This window comes from Camelus bactrianus, chromosome 20, assembly GCF_048773025.1.
Source record: "Camelus bactrianus isolate YW-2024 breed Bactrian camel chromosome 20, ASM4877302v1, whole genome shotgun sequence".
In the NCBI taxonomy this organism is placed as follows: Eukaryota; Metazoa; Chordata; class Mammalia; order Artiodactyla; family Camelidae; genus Camelus; species Camelus bactrianus.
In genome coordinates, this window is record NC_133558.1 from 28,212,096 (window position 1) to 28,225,939 (window position 13,844).

At 34.6% G+C, this 13,844-nt stretch overlaps 1 protein-coding gene across 6 annotated transcripts in view; it reads left to right on the forward strand.

Annotated features, from left to right (window-relative positions):
• UBR2 (ubiquitin protein ligase E3 component n-recognin 2) overlaps positions 1-13,844 on the forward strand; it is a 96,317-nt gene that overhangs the window by 64,309 nt on the left and 18,164 nt on the right. For 3 of the 6 annotated variants that reach the window (XM_074348742.1, XM_074348740.1, XM_074348744.1), the window contains 9 exons: positions 1,308-1,410; positions 5,059-5,168; positions 5,293-5,373; positions 5,628-5,806; positions 6,289-6,488; positions 8,484-8,577; positions 9,364-9,525; positions 11,020-11,123; positions 11,825-11,903. In XM_074348742.1, the coding sequence (XP_074204843.1) occupies positions 1,308-1,410; positions 5,059-5,168; positions 5,293-5,373; positions 5,628-5,806; positions 6,289-6,488; positions 8,484-8,577; positions 9,364-9,525; positions 11,020-11,123; positions 11,825-11,903 (1,112 nt within the window). Of the gene's footprint in view, positions 1-1,307; positions 1,411-5,058; positions 5,169-5,292; positions 5,374-5,627; positions 5,807-6,288; positions 6,489-8,483; positions 8,578-9,363; positions 9,526-11,019; positions 11,124-11,824; positions 11,904-13,844 lie in introns of those variants that run through there. The other 3 variants (XM_074348743.1, XM_074348745.1, XM_074348746.1) reach the window with 3 other exon arrangements.

A 13,844-nucleotide genomic window follows, 5' to 3' on the forward strand; every position in this document is an offset into this window, starting at 1 on the left:
TTTTACTTTATAGCTTTCATGTAAGTCATTCATAAATTAATCTTGCATTAAAAGCATATAATACCCCTATGATTAGTTTTTCCACTGTATAGATGATGAAGGCAAGTTTCAGTGAGATTCAATTAATCTTGTCCATGTTACCCAACTAGTAAGTAACTTAATAAAATACTCAGTTAATAGCATTAACCTACCCTGTGCCATATTCTCTGCTAGGCATTCTTGTATACAATAAAATATTTGTAACTCCCAAAACTCTAGAGGGAATCTGTTTTTTTCCATTTTAAAAATGATAAAATTAGCCTCAGAGGGATTCCCTTAAGGCATGTAGTTTGAAAGCACTGAAGCCAGAATTCATATGAAGGTGAACCTTTCTCCGGAGCTTTCCTTGCTGTTCTCCTTACCGTCTGAGCAGGCTCAAGTGTCTCATTGGCTAAGGTATTTGTATACTTATACCCCCTCCTGTTTATAAACATACACTTACAATGTAAAAGCATGGAGTTGTGGTATACTAGAGATCATCAGTATTATATGAGCAAAAGATCTGTGGGAAATGATAGAGAAAAAGAGTGAACATTACTTATGTGTATATTTGCTTTATGTCATTCAGGGTAACTTAGTTCTACCAAGTCTCTGACAACCACAGTTGCCCTGTGTGTACAGAAAGATACAAAGACACCACACACATATCTCCTTCAAAAATTGGGTAGAAGGATAAAGAACAATAAAAGTGCAGATAGATTCAGTATAGTTAAATATTTTCTTAGAAATCTGTTAAGGAATTTTTGGAAGATATGCTGAACATTTTTCCAAATGCTGTGGCATTAGAAATAAAAGTGTGTCTCTTTCTGAGATTAATATTTTTAGTCCTTAGAGAAACTGAACTAGGAGTATTATAGATAGATAATTACGTAATAGATGCATTCAGCTCTAATTATTTGGCTACTGATTCTTAGATTTGGTGATTTTTAAGACTGTTGTGTAAGGGTGGAATAAAATTGAAAATTTTTGTTATATGGCTATCTGGTCACAGCTGTTAGTAATTTAAATTTACCCTAAGAATTTGCAATTGAATTTTCTTCCAAGCTGAAACAGAAATTTTTGTTTCCTTGCTGAGAATTCTGTGTTAGAAAATGAACTTTAGAGTTTGAATTTAACAAAAATTAGTACTTTGAATTGTTTTTATTGCATTTAATCTTTAATAGTTTGATTTATCTTTTTTCAATAGTGAATTCTGTTTTATTATTTCTTAGAAAAATGTGTACTTGATTTTTGTTTTACTGAACGTTACAAAACATATTGTATTTTAGGTGTTACATTTAATTGGAATGGCACTACAAGAAGAAAAACAGCATTTAGAGAATGTCATGGAGGAGCACGTAATAACATTTACCTTCACTCAGAAGATATCAAGTATGTATACACTTTTTACTAAATTAACTCAACATATCAGTGATTTTAAAATGTATATAACCTCTTTCACTTGGTCATATAGGTTTTAAATATATTGAATCTTAATTTCTGAGGCTGTCTGTATTCACCTGTGTATTAAAGGTACTATATCAGATCCTAATAAATACTTTTTTATAAAAATACTTGGGGCTCACACAACTTTGAAAACATAAATTTTAATTCATAAACAGAAAAAACTAATGAGGAGTCCTTAGTTTGAAATCAGTATAGCACATACATTTAAATTCTAGGATATACTTTTAAAAATACAAAGTATGCTGTTAGAATTTCACTTTTTAATTATTTCTATTATAAAAACATAATGAAAATTTTTAAATTACCTATAGAGGATTAGATTGTCAATTTATATAAAGTAATGTGACTTTTTTTAGAAGACCAAGGAAATGTTTTTTCTAGCTTTTTATTATTAAAATTTCAAACATACAAATTGGAAGGGTTATACAGTCAACATCTGTATACCTACTACGTAGATTCAGTAGTTAGTGTTTTGCTATACTTGCTTTATATTTGCACATTTTTTGGAACTACTTGTTTTAGATGTTGTAGTATTTGATCTCTAAAGAAAAACTTTTTCTTTGTTAATTTTCAGAATAAGCAGTTTGTCTGATAGTTACCTGCAGTTTGGTGGCAACGGAAATCTTTTTTTGTTTTGCTTAGGGGGTTTTTTGTGGTCTTTTTGATTTTTAAAGTTACTCGTTGGGTTTTTATTCATTCATTATTTTTATAATCAGTTTAATCAGTTTTCAGTTTGATGCTCAAACTGTGCCAGTTTTGGTCAGTGGGAGTCTGTTAAATCGGCTCTGTGTCTTTTTGACCCAACCCCACTAGTATCAGAGCATCACCTTGCTTTCTGGCACAAAAGGTGTCCCAGGCTTATCTTGTACTTTCCCTGTTCCAGACCTGCAGTCAGCAATTTTTTGAAGTGCTTAAATGGATTTATGGTGGTATAATAGGAGTTTATGAATTCCTTGATTGGAAAGGATTATTTCTATAACTTTGTTTAGTGTCATGGTCTCTACCATTTCTTCCTAAAAGATAATGACTGTGAGAATACTGGGTTCTACTGGGGAATGAGGAGGAATAGTCCTGCTAAATCTCTATTTTTCCCTTTTTGCCCTCATCCTGGTAAGTGAGAGGAAGAGTCTTCCTCACTGAAGACTGTATTCTTGGGTGCCAGCCTTTCCCTACTCTTTTCTCTGCCACTATTTCTTTGGATGGATTAACATTGTATCTTCTGCCCTCTTTATCTCCAGTGATTTTACTTTGGGATAACCAACATAGAAAACTCCCTCATGTCATTTGATTTCAGGTTTTCTTTCACTTCTTTCTTTCTTTCTTTCAACAATTATCATTTTCTCTAGACAGTCCTCTTATTTCTCTTTAAACATTTTACATAGTTAAAACAAACTATTCAGAGTCAGATCTCTAATCTATAGCCCCAGAGTTTTAGATCTGGAAGAATATTAACAGATCACATAGTTCAATTTCTTCCTCTCTTAGAAAACAGGAACATTTTGCCAGAGTGGCAGCACTTAAATCAAGAAAATTAATAATTGTACATTTCCAACTATAAAACTAAATGAGCTGATATTGGGTTAAATGTACTCTTTTGACACTATGGACTTGACTTTTATATCTTTTTCTCAAATAAAGAATTCATAGACAAGTTTATTTTATTTTGAATCTAGATTTTTATTAAAGAAAAAGTCAAAACAAATAGATAAATGTGTACGCACATGGACCCCTGCAATCCTAATTCATTTTCTTAGACTTATAAAATCTCAGGTAGGCCTTTCAGCTGGGTTTTTATTTCATTTTGCTAGAGGCTGTGTTATTTGGTGGGAGGTAAAAGAATTATACACAGAAAACTATAAACCATTAATGAAGGAAATTAAAGAAGACTTTAAAAAATGGAACGATATCCCATGCTCTTGGATTGGAAGAAACAATATTGTTAAAATGGTCACACTGCCCAAGGGAATCTACAGATTTAATGCAATCCTTATCAAATTACCCAGGACATATTTCACAGAACTAGAACAAATCATAATAAAATTTATATGGAACCACAAAAGACCTAGAATTGCCAAAGCATTACTGAAGAAAAAGAGGCTGGAGGAATAATTCTCCCAGACTTCAGACAATACTATAGAGCTACAGTCATCAAGACAGCATGGTATTGGTACAAAAACAGATATATAGACCAGTGAAACAGAATAGAGAGTGGGAGAGGGAAGCAAGGAAAGCCACTGTGGAAAACAGTATGGAGATTCCTCAAAAGACTAGGAATAGACTTACCATATGACCCAGGAATCCCGCTCCTGGGCATATATCCAGAAGGAACCCTACTTCAAAAAGACACCTGCACCCCAATGTTCATAGTAGCATTATTTACAATAGCCAAGACATGGAAACAGCCTAAATGTCCATCAACAGATGACTGGATAAAGAAGATGTGGTATATTTATACAACAGAATACTATTCAGCCATAAAAAACAACATAATGCCATTTACCCCAACATGGATGTCCCTGGAGAATGTCATTCTAAGTGAAGTAAGCCAGAAAGAGAAAGAAAAATACCATATGAGATCTTTCATATGTGGAATCTAAAAAAAACCAAACAAAACATAAATACAAACAAACAAAATATAAATACAAAACAGAAACAGACTCAGACACAGAATACAAACTTGTGGTTGCCAAGGGAGCAGAGATCGGGAAGGGACAGATCAGGATTTCAAAATGTAGAATAGATAAACAAGATTATACTGTATAGCACAGGGAAATATATACAAGATCTTATGGTAGCTCACAGAGAAAAAAATGTGACAATGAATATATATATGTTCATGTATAACTGAAAAATTGTGCTCTACACTGGAATTTGACACAACATTGTAAAATGATTATAACTCAATAAAAAATGTTAAAAAAAAAAAAAAGAACCTAAATGATTTAATATTGGGTTAAATGTACTCTTGACAATATGGACTTGACTTTTATATCTTTTTCTCAAATAAAGAATTCATAGACAAATTTATTTTATTTTGAATCTAGATTTTTATTAAAGAAAAGTTCAAAACAAATAGATAAATGTGTTTGCACATGGACCCCTGCAATCCTAATTCATTTTCTTAGACTTATAAAATCTCAGGTAGGCCTTTCAGCTGGGTTTTTATTTCATTTTGCTAGAGGCTTTGTTATTTGGTGAGGGGCAGGGGTAGTAATTAGGTTTATTTGTTTATTTTAATGGAGATATGGCATTGAACACAAGACCTCATGCATACTAAGAACACATTCAACCACTGAGCTGTACCCTCCCCCACCCCCCTTAGAGGCTATATTAAAATAATCATTTGGTATAGAATATTAGTTTTGAATGATTAAAGCATTCTAGTTGTTAACTTGTTTGTAAAGTACAAATATGTCACGTTTTGAGAAGTATTGAAAGTTTCTGTCAAGGAGAGCTGTAACCAAATGATGGGCAAATGATGTTATAAGCAACTTTATTATCTTTTTGTGCATTGTAATAAGCACCTTGAAGGCTTAGCTATTGTCCCTATGCCTTTTTTTCCTTCTGTTGTAGAACCTGGTGAAGCACCAAACAACTCTCCTAGCATACTAGGTATGCTGGAAACACTACAAAATGCTCCCTACCTGGAAGTCCACAAAGATATGATTAGGTGGATATTAAAGGTAAAATTTTCTGCATCATTCTGCTTTTTGTAAGAAATATTAAGTGTTTATCTTTACATTTTTATAGTGTTTCATAGCTTCAGAATAACTGATAGTTTTTTTCATAGACTTTTTTTTTCCGTAGACTTTTCATGCTATTAAGAAGATAAGGGAAAGTTCATCCACCAGTCCTGTGACAGAGACAGAAGGAACTGTAATGGAAGAGGTATAAGATGTAGAGTGTGGTAATACTGAAAGATTGTAGCAAGCTCACTATAAACAATTAATTTATCTGCAATAAGTTGGTAGTTGATATTATTCACAAACACGTAAATTCCAAAAAGTGTGCCACTATTTGTTAATTTTTGTAGCAATCTTTTTGGTCTGCTTGTTTTTTTCTTTAACATATTAGGTAGGTTAAGAAAGATCTTTTATTTAGATTAATGAGACAAGTGCTTGTTTATATGTGCCTAATTTCAGAGTTCGAAAGACAAAGACAAAGCCGAGAGGAAGAGAAAAGCCGAGATTGCCAGACTGCGCAGAGAAAAGATCATGGCCCAGATGTCTGAGATGCAGCGGCACTTTATTGATGAAAATAAAGAACTCTTTCAGCAGACGTTAGAACTGGATGCCTCTATCTCTGCTGTTCTCGATAATAGGTAAAAAATTATCACGATTTTAAAATCTAATCAGTCATTCTCAACTGAGGAAGATGTTGCTTTTCTTCCTTTATAAGTACATTTAATCCTGAAGTAATATAGAAGAGTTGATAGATAAATTTTGCAGCCTCTTAGTTAGACAAATCTAACTTAGAAATCTGAATTTGTTTATGAGCATATCTCTGACTATAGGTAGGATAATTCATGTGTATGCTTAAAATATAAATTATTCAGAAAAGCTTTGCCATTCTTTTATGAATGGCAAAGGCTCAGTTAACCTAGTGTCTGGCTTGTGTGTTGCATATTGGATTGCTATGAGAATTGAGGGAGATGGCTTTGATACACATGAAAGACTTGTGTCTTTCAGATCAAGTCATCTAAACCATGTGTTTTAAATATGTACATACCTAGAGTCTTCTGTTTTATGATTATATAGAAACTTCTTAGGCTCATTAATTATACTCAGAACCTTTTTCTTGCAGCCCTGTGGTTTCAGATATGAATCTAACAGCACTGGGTCCAGCACAAACTCAGGTGCCTGAACAGAGACAATTTGTTACCTGTATATTGTGTCAAGAGGAGCAAGAGGTGAAGGTGGAAAGCAGGGCAATGGTCCTGGCAGCATTCGTTCAGAGATCAACTGTATTGTCAAAAGACAGAAGTAAATTCATTCAGGATCCAGGTAGGTCATAGCTAGATCCTCATCCTCCGTATTAATAATGACTGCCACTTAGTATGGTAGGGGATACTCAGAGATTTTATTAATCTAATAATAACTCTATAGGCATAACGATGTCTTGGGCAGGTAACTTAGAATTCCCCACTTGACAGATGTGGAGACACTCCAGAAGGTTAAGTGTCATGCCTGAATTACACATCTGATAAATGCAGGGATTCAAAGGAAAGCTGTTGTTTGTGATGTAACTTTAACATACTTAACAGTCTTTCCCATTTTTCAGCACATTTGTAAAGTCCTAATAATTAGTTGACACACTGAAATAGCAATAATTATTTTATCTCATAGACAGATCCAGGGTAGAATCCCTTAAGAATGGTGGTGTGAGCTACCCTTGTGAGAAGTAGTCCTTGAACCAGGTTCTCATTTAGATGATTGAGATAGAGATTACCAGGCAGTGCAGGACATTATTCAAGAGAGCCTTGGGATCCACATCTGTGGGATGGAGGGGAAGGAAGCAGGTTTGGGCAGAGGAAGAAGTTGAGCTTTGATGCAATCCCCAAAAGACCTTAGCCACCCCTATGGGAGCTCTGGAGCTGGATGGCCCTTCAAAGGTGTCCTGAGTTGGGACAAGGGGGCTGGATCTTTATACCCTGGCGCTGATCAGTGACTGACTGTGGGCCACCTCTGGAAAGAGGTGTAACCTTGAACAGAGCAGTTGTCCCTTAAAGAGGGCTAACAGTTGAGTGCCTCTTCTAACAGCTGAGGGAGTATGTCACTCATTCCTGCAGGGGCATCAGAGCTGCACATTACATGTCCACCACAGATTCTTTTATGTTTCTACTCTTACGCTTATTTATATGTGCCTGTGCCTCAGTGATACCAGTAAACTTCTTGGGAGGAGGAACTGTGTCTTAGTTTCCAAAGCACTTATTTAACCAGTGCCTTTCACACTGTATGATTGGAAGGAGGTTTGAGAGTCCACTGGTAAGACTGCTTTTTCTCTATAAGAAAAGTCTTCCTAGTATGACTCTCAAGCCAAGAAGGATTGGTCTGCTTCATCTTAAGAAATGATCATTTGAACTAGGCAATTTACAAATTTCATTCCAGGCTGAAGGTAAAGTCACCAATTGTATTCATTTTGTTACCTTCTTGGAAAAGTTGGCTGGCTATAAGCAGATTTTTTTACGTGCTTTCGTAATTTATATCATAAAAGATTTTCTTTATGCTGTGAAATTTGCACTGTTCTAGTACATAAAGCAAATTGAAACTTGAGTAATTCTTTATAGAATGTTAGGGAATTTTTGAGTTTTTACTGATTTATGTAGAGAATTCCAAGAATTCCCAAAGAAGCCAGCTACCCACTTTATGTTAGTCTTCATTTTTCATCTCCTTTGAATATAAAAATTTAGAACCAGAGCAGAAGACTGTCTGAATTGCCCCCTTTTCCCTACTCTGGTCTGGGCTGCCTTCCTGGATATTTTGCTGCAGCTTTGACTCTGGTGCAGTAATTGTGGCTACTCTCTGCGTGAGTGTCCTCAGGCCGACCCTCCTCTAGGGAGCGCCCTATTACTGCCAGTACATCGTTTTGTTAGAGATCATTGTGACCCAGCTGCCCTGAAGGTATTAAAGGCAGCTCCATGAACAATATCCCTTTTACCTTGAGCTCAGGGTATTTGGGGGGAATGGGAAGTTTCTCAGTGCCCTGAAAATATGCAATGTTCAAAATATTAGATGTTCTTAAATATGGGATTCCAGTTTCAGTTAACAGTTCAGGGATGTTTCATTATTTTGCTCAGGGTAATGAAAATTAGAGAGTCTTGTTTTCTAAATAATCCAAAGTCTTGCATAAATTATTGGTATTGCAAATCAAAGGAATAAAATAGCATTTCATTTGAAGTTTACAAGGGCTTATCATGGATTTCACACTTTAAAGTTGTACATTTGTTAAAGGAATATTAAATGCTTGGTTTTTCATTTTGTTTTTGTTTTATAATGCAGAAAAGTATGATCCATTATTCATGCACCCTGATCTGTCTTGCGGAACACATACTGGTAGCTGTGGGCATGTTATGCATGCCCATTGTTGGCAAAGGTAATTTATATTCTTAATATTAGTCAAGAGAAGCTTATCCAGAGGCTCAAAATTAAATTTTTTTAATAAAGGAAATTCCATTCTAGAAAAAGGGGAAAAGTTCTAAAGATATTGAAGAAAAGAATACCATATTACTGCTTAATAAGTAACAATTAATTTGCTTTGTTAGTGCATTTAAAGGAGTGACTTAGAAACTTCATAGTATATTAAATACATTTTTTGATGTGGGGATCTGTACTAGCTTAAAGACTGGATGAAGAAAAGGATCTTTACAGTGGGATAAACCTTAGAAGAATGTCTTTCTTCAGGTCCAAGGTTAACGACTTGATACTGAATGTGTTAGCACTTGCCTGGTTACTTCCCAAGACTGTCAGGGCTCCCTGAGCTTCCTATGCTTCTGCAAAACCAATAAATCAGTGCTGTTATTCCAGTACCCTGCTCATTGAGTTGTCATGAACTGTCCCCTAGCAATTAGGAAGTAGCCACCAGCCCTGGGAAGGTAACCACAGAGCACTGGGACAAAGAAATATGCTACTTTGTGAATAATTGTTTACAAGACAGTCTCTCTTTTTTTTTTTTTTTAATTTTCCTGTTTTAGAATTCTTAATCCATTTTGGTAATTACCATCAAAATTAAACCATCAGTGTTAAAAATAATTCAGGTCATTTTAAGATTTTAATTTTTAGATTATTTGTAAAAACAAATTATTTAAAATGTTGAAGCTTATGGCTCTCATTGAGAAAAATTACCATTGTTTTTGATACCTCATGTTCTCTAATTGTAAAGGTATTTTGATTCCGTTCAAGCTAAAGAACAGCGAAGGCAACAGAGATTACGCTTACATACAAGCTATGATGTAGAAAATGGAGAATTCCTTTGTCCCCTTTGTGAATGCTTGAGTAATACTGTTATTCCTCTGCTGCTTCCACCAAGAAATATTTTTAATAGGTAAGTTTTGACTCATAAATACTTTTATATGAAAGAAGTCTTCCTTTGAAGATAATGAAATAATAAACCAGGGCAGGGAGGGAGATCACTCTAGGTAGTTACATAATGTTTTCCAGATACTTTCCAGACTTTTTATTTAATCATTTCTTCTAGCAGACCTGTGAAATATGATTTTGGTTTTTAGAAAAGAATAAGCCAAAATGTAAGTTTCTTAATCACCCTTAAACACTGTAGAAGATGTAAAGTTCCCATGTGTTCATGAAAACTGTCTTAATTTCTAGGACCCCACTTTAAATATCTCCCTCATGCTTTTTAAGAGCTGCATAGTAAATTGATAGGGGAAGAAGGGAGAGCTCTAACTGACTTTATTGAACATACTAACAAATACAATTTTTTGCAATTTACTGGCCAATAATAGCGTCAAGAATTGGGCCAAAAAATGAAAATCTGATAGTGTATTTAAATTGTAAAATTTTTGTTATTTCATAATTTTTAGGGTAATTTTAGTTAATAGGAGTATTGGACATACTCATTTCAAATATAAATTTGATAATGTCTCCTTTTCAAAACTGACCTTTGTCATTTCTCAGTTTAGAATTATGTTATTATATATCTTACATTCACAAATGCTAATTTAAGTTTTGTAACTATGAATCGTTTAGTTCTGTGGTACTATTTGGGTTTAATTCAAAGCAGAGTCAGTTTTTCTCTCTCCAATTTTAGGAGTTCAAACTATGATGTCTTAGTCTATGCTACCACAAAATGTTCTTAAAATACTGTTAGATATGCATTTAAGCTCATGCTTTTTAATTGTAAAAGAATGTTATGGTGCTGACTTCTATCTGCATTTGAACTGATAAAGAAATTAGTAACTATTAGGTTAGGAATTCACTGCATGTAAAGAGAAAAATATCACTTTTGTGGTTCGGGTCTTGTTTTTTTCTCCCCATGAGAGTCAATTATGGCACAGTCATTAAGAACACAGGCTTTGGAGTCTGATACAGTTGGGTTTGGATGCCAAATATCCCATATATGGCCTTAGTCAAGTTACATAGCTCTAAACCTCAGTTTCCTCATCTGTAAAATGGGGATAATAAAATAACCTATTTCATAACAATATTTTGAAGATTAAATCTAATACTGTAAAATGCTTTACTAAGTGCAACATGAGAAGCACTCAGTAAAGTAAATAGTGTCATGATGTGGTGATTATGGTATTTAAGAAATACTAGCAAACTCCAGTACTGAAAAAAGTGAAAATCTTGACGAATAAAAAATAAATAGCATCAAATTGACAAGTAATGTATTTTCATTTCCATTGGCAAATATCTATTCTAACTTTTTTTAAAGCAACAAATTTTCCCCACCCTTTTTAATTTTATTTTTTAATATTCGAACTGTGTTTAAACTATGCCCTTGATCATTTAAGGAGTCTTTTTGTATCTTAAACTAAGCAACAACAGAATACTAAACACTCTCTATAATCTTTTCTAGCAGGTTAAATTTTTCAGACCAACCAAATCTGACTCAGTGGATTAGAACAATATCTCAGCAAATAAAAGCATTACAGGTTCTTAGGAAAGAAGAAAGTACTCCTAGTAAGTTCTGATAACCTGCTTTCATTTTTCCGTAAAATCTGAAACCATTGGAAAATATAGTTCCAGAAGAAATTGTTTTAAAATATTTTAAAAGTGAAACCTCTCACTTGAAAATTTGACTTACTCTAATTTTCTTTGTCTTACTGAAATAAATTTGAATTTACTACATTACTCGTTACTTCTTGAGAACACACAAGCTCATGTGAAGTTTATAATAAATACTTCTCACTTATTCCCCCATTTTATTGAAGAGCTTCTGGGGGTGGGGGAGATGTAACTGAGTATTGAAGAGCTGGCTTTATTCTCAGTGGGCTGCCTCACTTTATTGTTGGCATTACCAAAGGCTTCCCAAGTTTCATAGACATGCACTGCACTTAGGACCTTGAGGGAAAGCAACCTGAGCAGAATGTATATCATTGGTTTTTAAGGAAACAAAATAGCATACTCTTCTTACCCTCCCTAGCTGCATTCTAGTGTCTGTACTATCAGGAGGAGCACAGGTCACTGAAGAAGGTGCCTAAGTCGTCCAGAGCAATAGTATTTCCATGCTTTCAGTGTACGTTACACTGGTTTTCATTAATGGGAATTTTTCCTGTTGTTTTTTAATTTCTTTGACCTAAATTTAGGATGAAATTTATGACTAAGATTTATAGAAATACTGTGGACTGAAGAATAATAGTATAAAATGCTTGTTTCTGTAGATACTTCCTTATCAAAGAATTTAGAAAATATGGATCAGTTGCAGCTCCCTGAAGGATTTAGGCCCAATTTTCATCCTAAGTGAGTATATTATTTTATTCCTTTTAAATTTGGCCAACTTGAAATGAAAAATTAAGTCATAATAAGAATATCACTTGTCAAGCTAGGGAGCAAAATATTATAGGACATTGAGCTTGAATTCTGAGGCTTAAGAATATTTATTACAGGTATGTTGGTAAAAGCCTAAGAACTACATGGCATGTTTAATTTTCATAAATCTCTCCTAGTCTGCATTGCTGACTCCCTACTACATCCCTTTACCTGGCTCTCCTTGACACCACCTCATCAGTACATCTAAATCCAAGCTGCTCAGCTCCCCCACCAAATCCCATGCTCCCCTCTGACTTCTATATTTCTGCCTATGGCCCTACCAACCTCAGTAATCCAGGATCAAAACCTGAGTGTTTTCAGCCTTATTTTACTCCATAGCCAGTAAATTACAAAGTGTAGCACAGATTCTATAGCTAGACTGCTTTATTCAGTTTCAGCACCACTGCTTATTAGCTGTGCAGCTTTGTGCAAATTGCTTGATCTCTCTGTGCCTCACTCAGTTTCCTCATCTGTAAAGTGTAGATAGTAATAGCTACCTTGTAAGTATTATAAAGTGACATAATACACATAATACATTTAAAGTTACCTGGAAGCTGTGTCTGGCACATACTAAATAACTCAATAAAATAGTGCTGGAAGGCTTACACAACAAAAGTATCAGTCCTGTGCCTCCCATATTCCACATCCCCACCCCCAGACATCTCATTTTGTTTCTTCTGCTATTTCTTATTTCTAGTTAAAATGCTTAATCAACTGTCTCAATTTATCATTTTTTAAACAGTATCTTTCTGTTGGCTAGTAATTTAGGACTCAGCTTTTAACTTTATCCTATCCACTGCTCCTCGCCAGTCTCCCTGTAAAGTTATTTCACAATTTTTGGTTAAGTCAGTTGTCAGTTTTTACATTTTAATTGTTTCTACTGATAAGCTGTGTTTATTTTCTTGTACAATTTTCTTTTCTGTGGTTAATAATTATCTTATTTTTTTTCATGTACTTGGTTTTCTATGTGTATAATACCTTTTACCCCCTAAATGCTGTGATAAATCTGTCAGATGCCTAGCAGTAGCTATCAGTACTCAGATTCATGAGATGACCTTCTTTCCTGGAACCCTCTTCTGGCACCAGGACAGGGCACAACTGTCACCCTGAGACTTCCCCTGGCCATGCTCCTCTTGTTTGCCGGCTCTTGTATCCTTCTCTTTCTTAACTTACTCTCTCATGTTGCATCCCTCAGCAGATCCTTAAGAAGAGGTGCATGGGTGTTAAATTTTCATGTCCAAAAATACATTTATCACATCCATGTGCTTGGTGGTTGGTTTGGGTATAGAATTATAGATCAGAAGTCATTTTTCATCTAGATTTTGAAGGAACTGTTTTACTAACTTCTAGCACTCATTGAGCAATTAACGCCATTCTGAGTCCTGTACCTTTGTAACTATTCCTTCTGGAAACTGAGAATTGTCTCATTAATCTGCACTGATCTGAAATTTCTCTATAATATTTCTTGATATGTGAATCTTTCTTCATTTGTTTTGCTACGTTTTCAAGAAGCTCTTGGATTCTGAAGATTCGTGTCCTTCAGTTCTGGAAATTTTTTATGTTGTTTCTTAGATAATTTTCTCCTGTTCTTTGAGATAGTCCTACTGTTAGCTCATTGTTGGCCCTCCTGTTGATCCTCTAATTTTCTTATCACTTTTCAGTTTTCTACACTGTCTCTGTTTTCCTGAGTTCCTTTTTTCTGCTTGTTTGTTTTGATTTGTCCTTTTAATGTTTGACTCTTTCCTTAAATGTTTATTGGTCCTTGGGTGACTATTTAAGAATAAGGCAAAGAAGCTCACTGGATACCTGGTGTGCAGGATAGAGCTTGCTCACCTGTGAGCCTCACAGTGAGGTCATCAGGCCCCTGCCAGT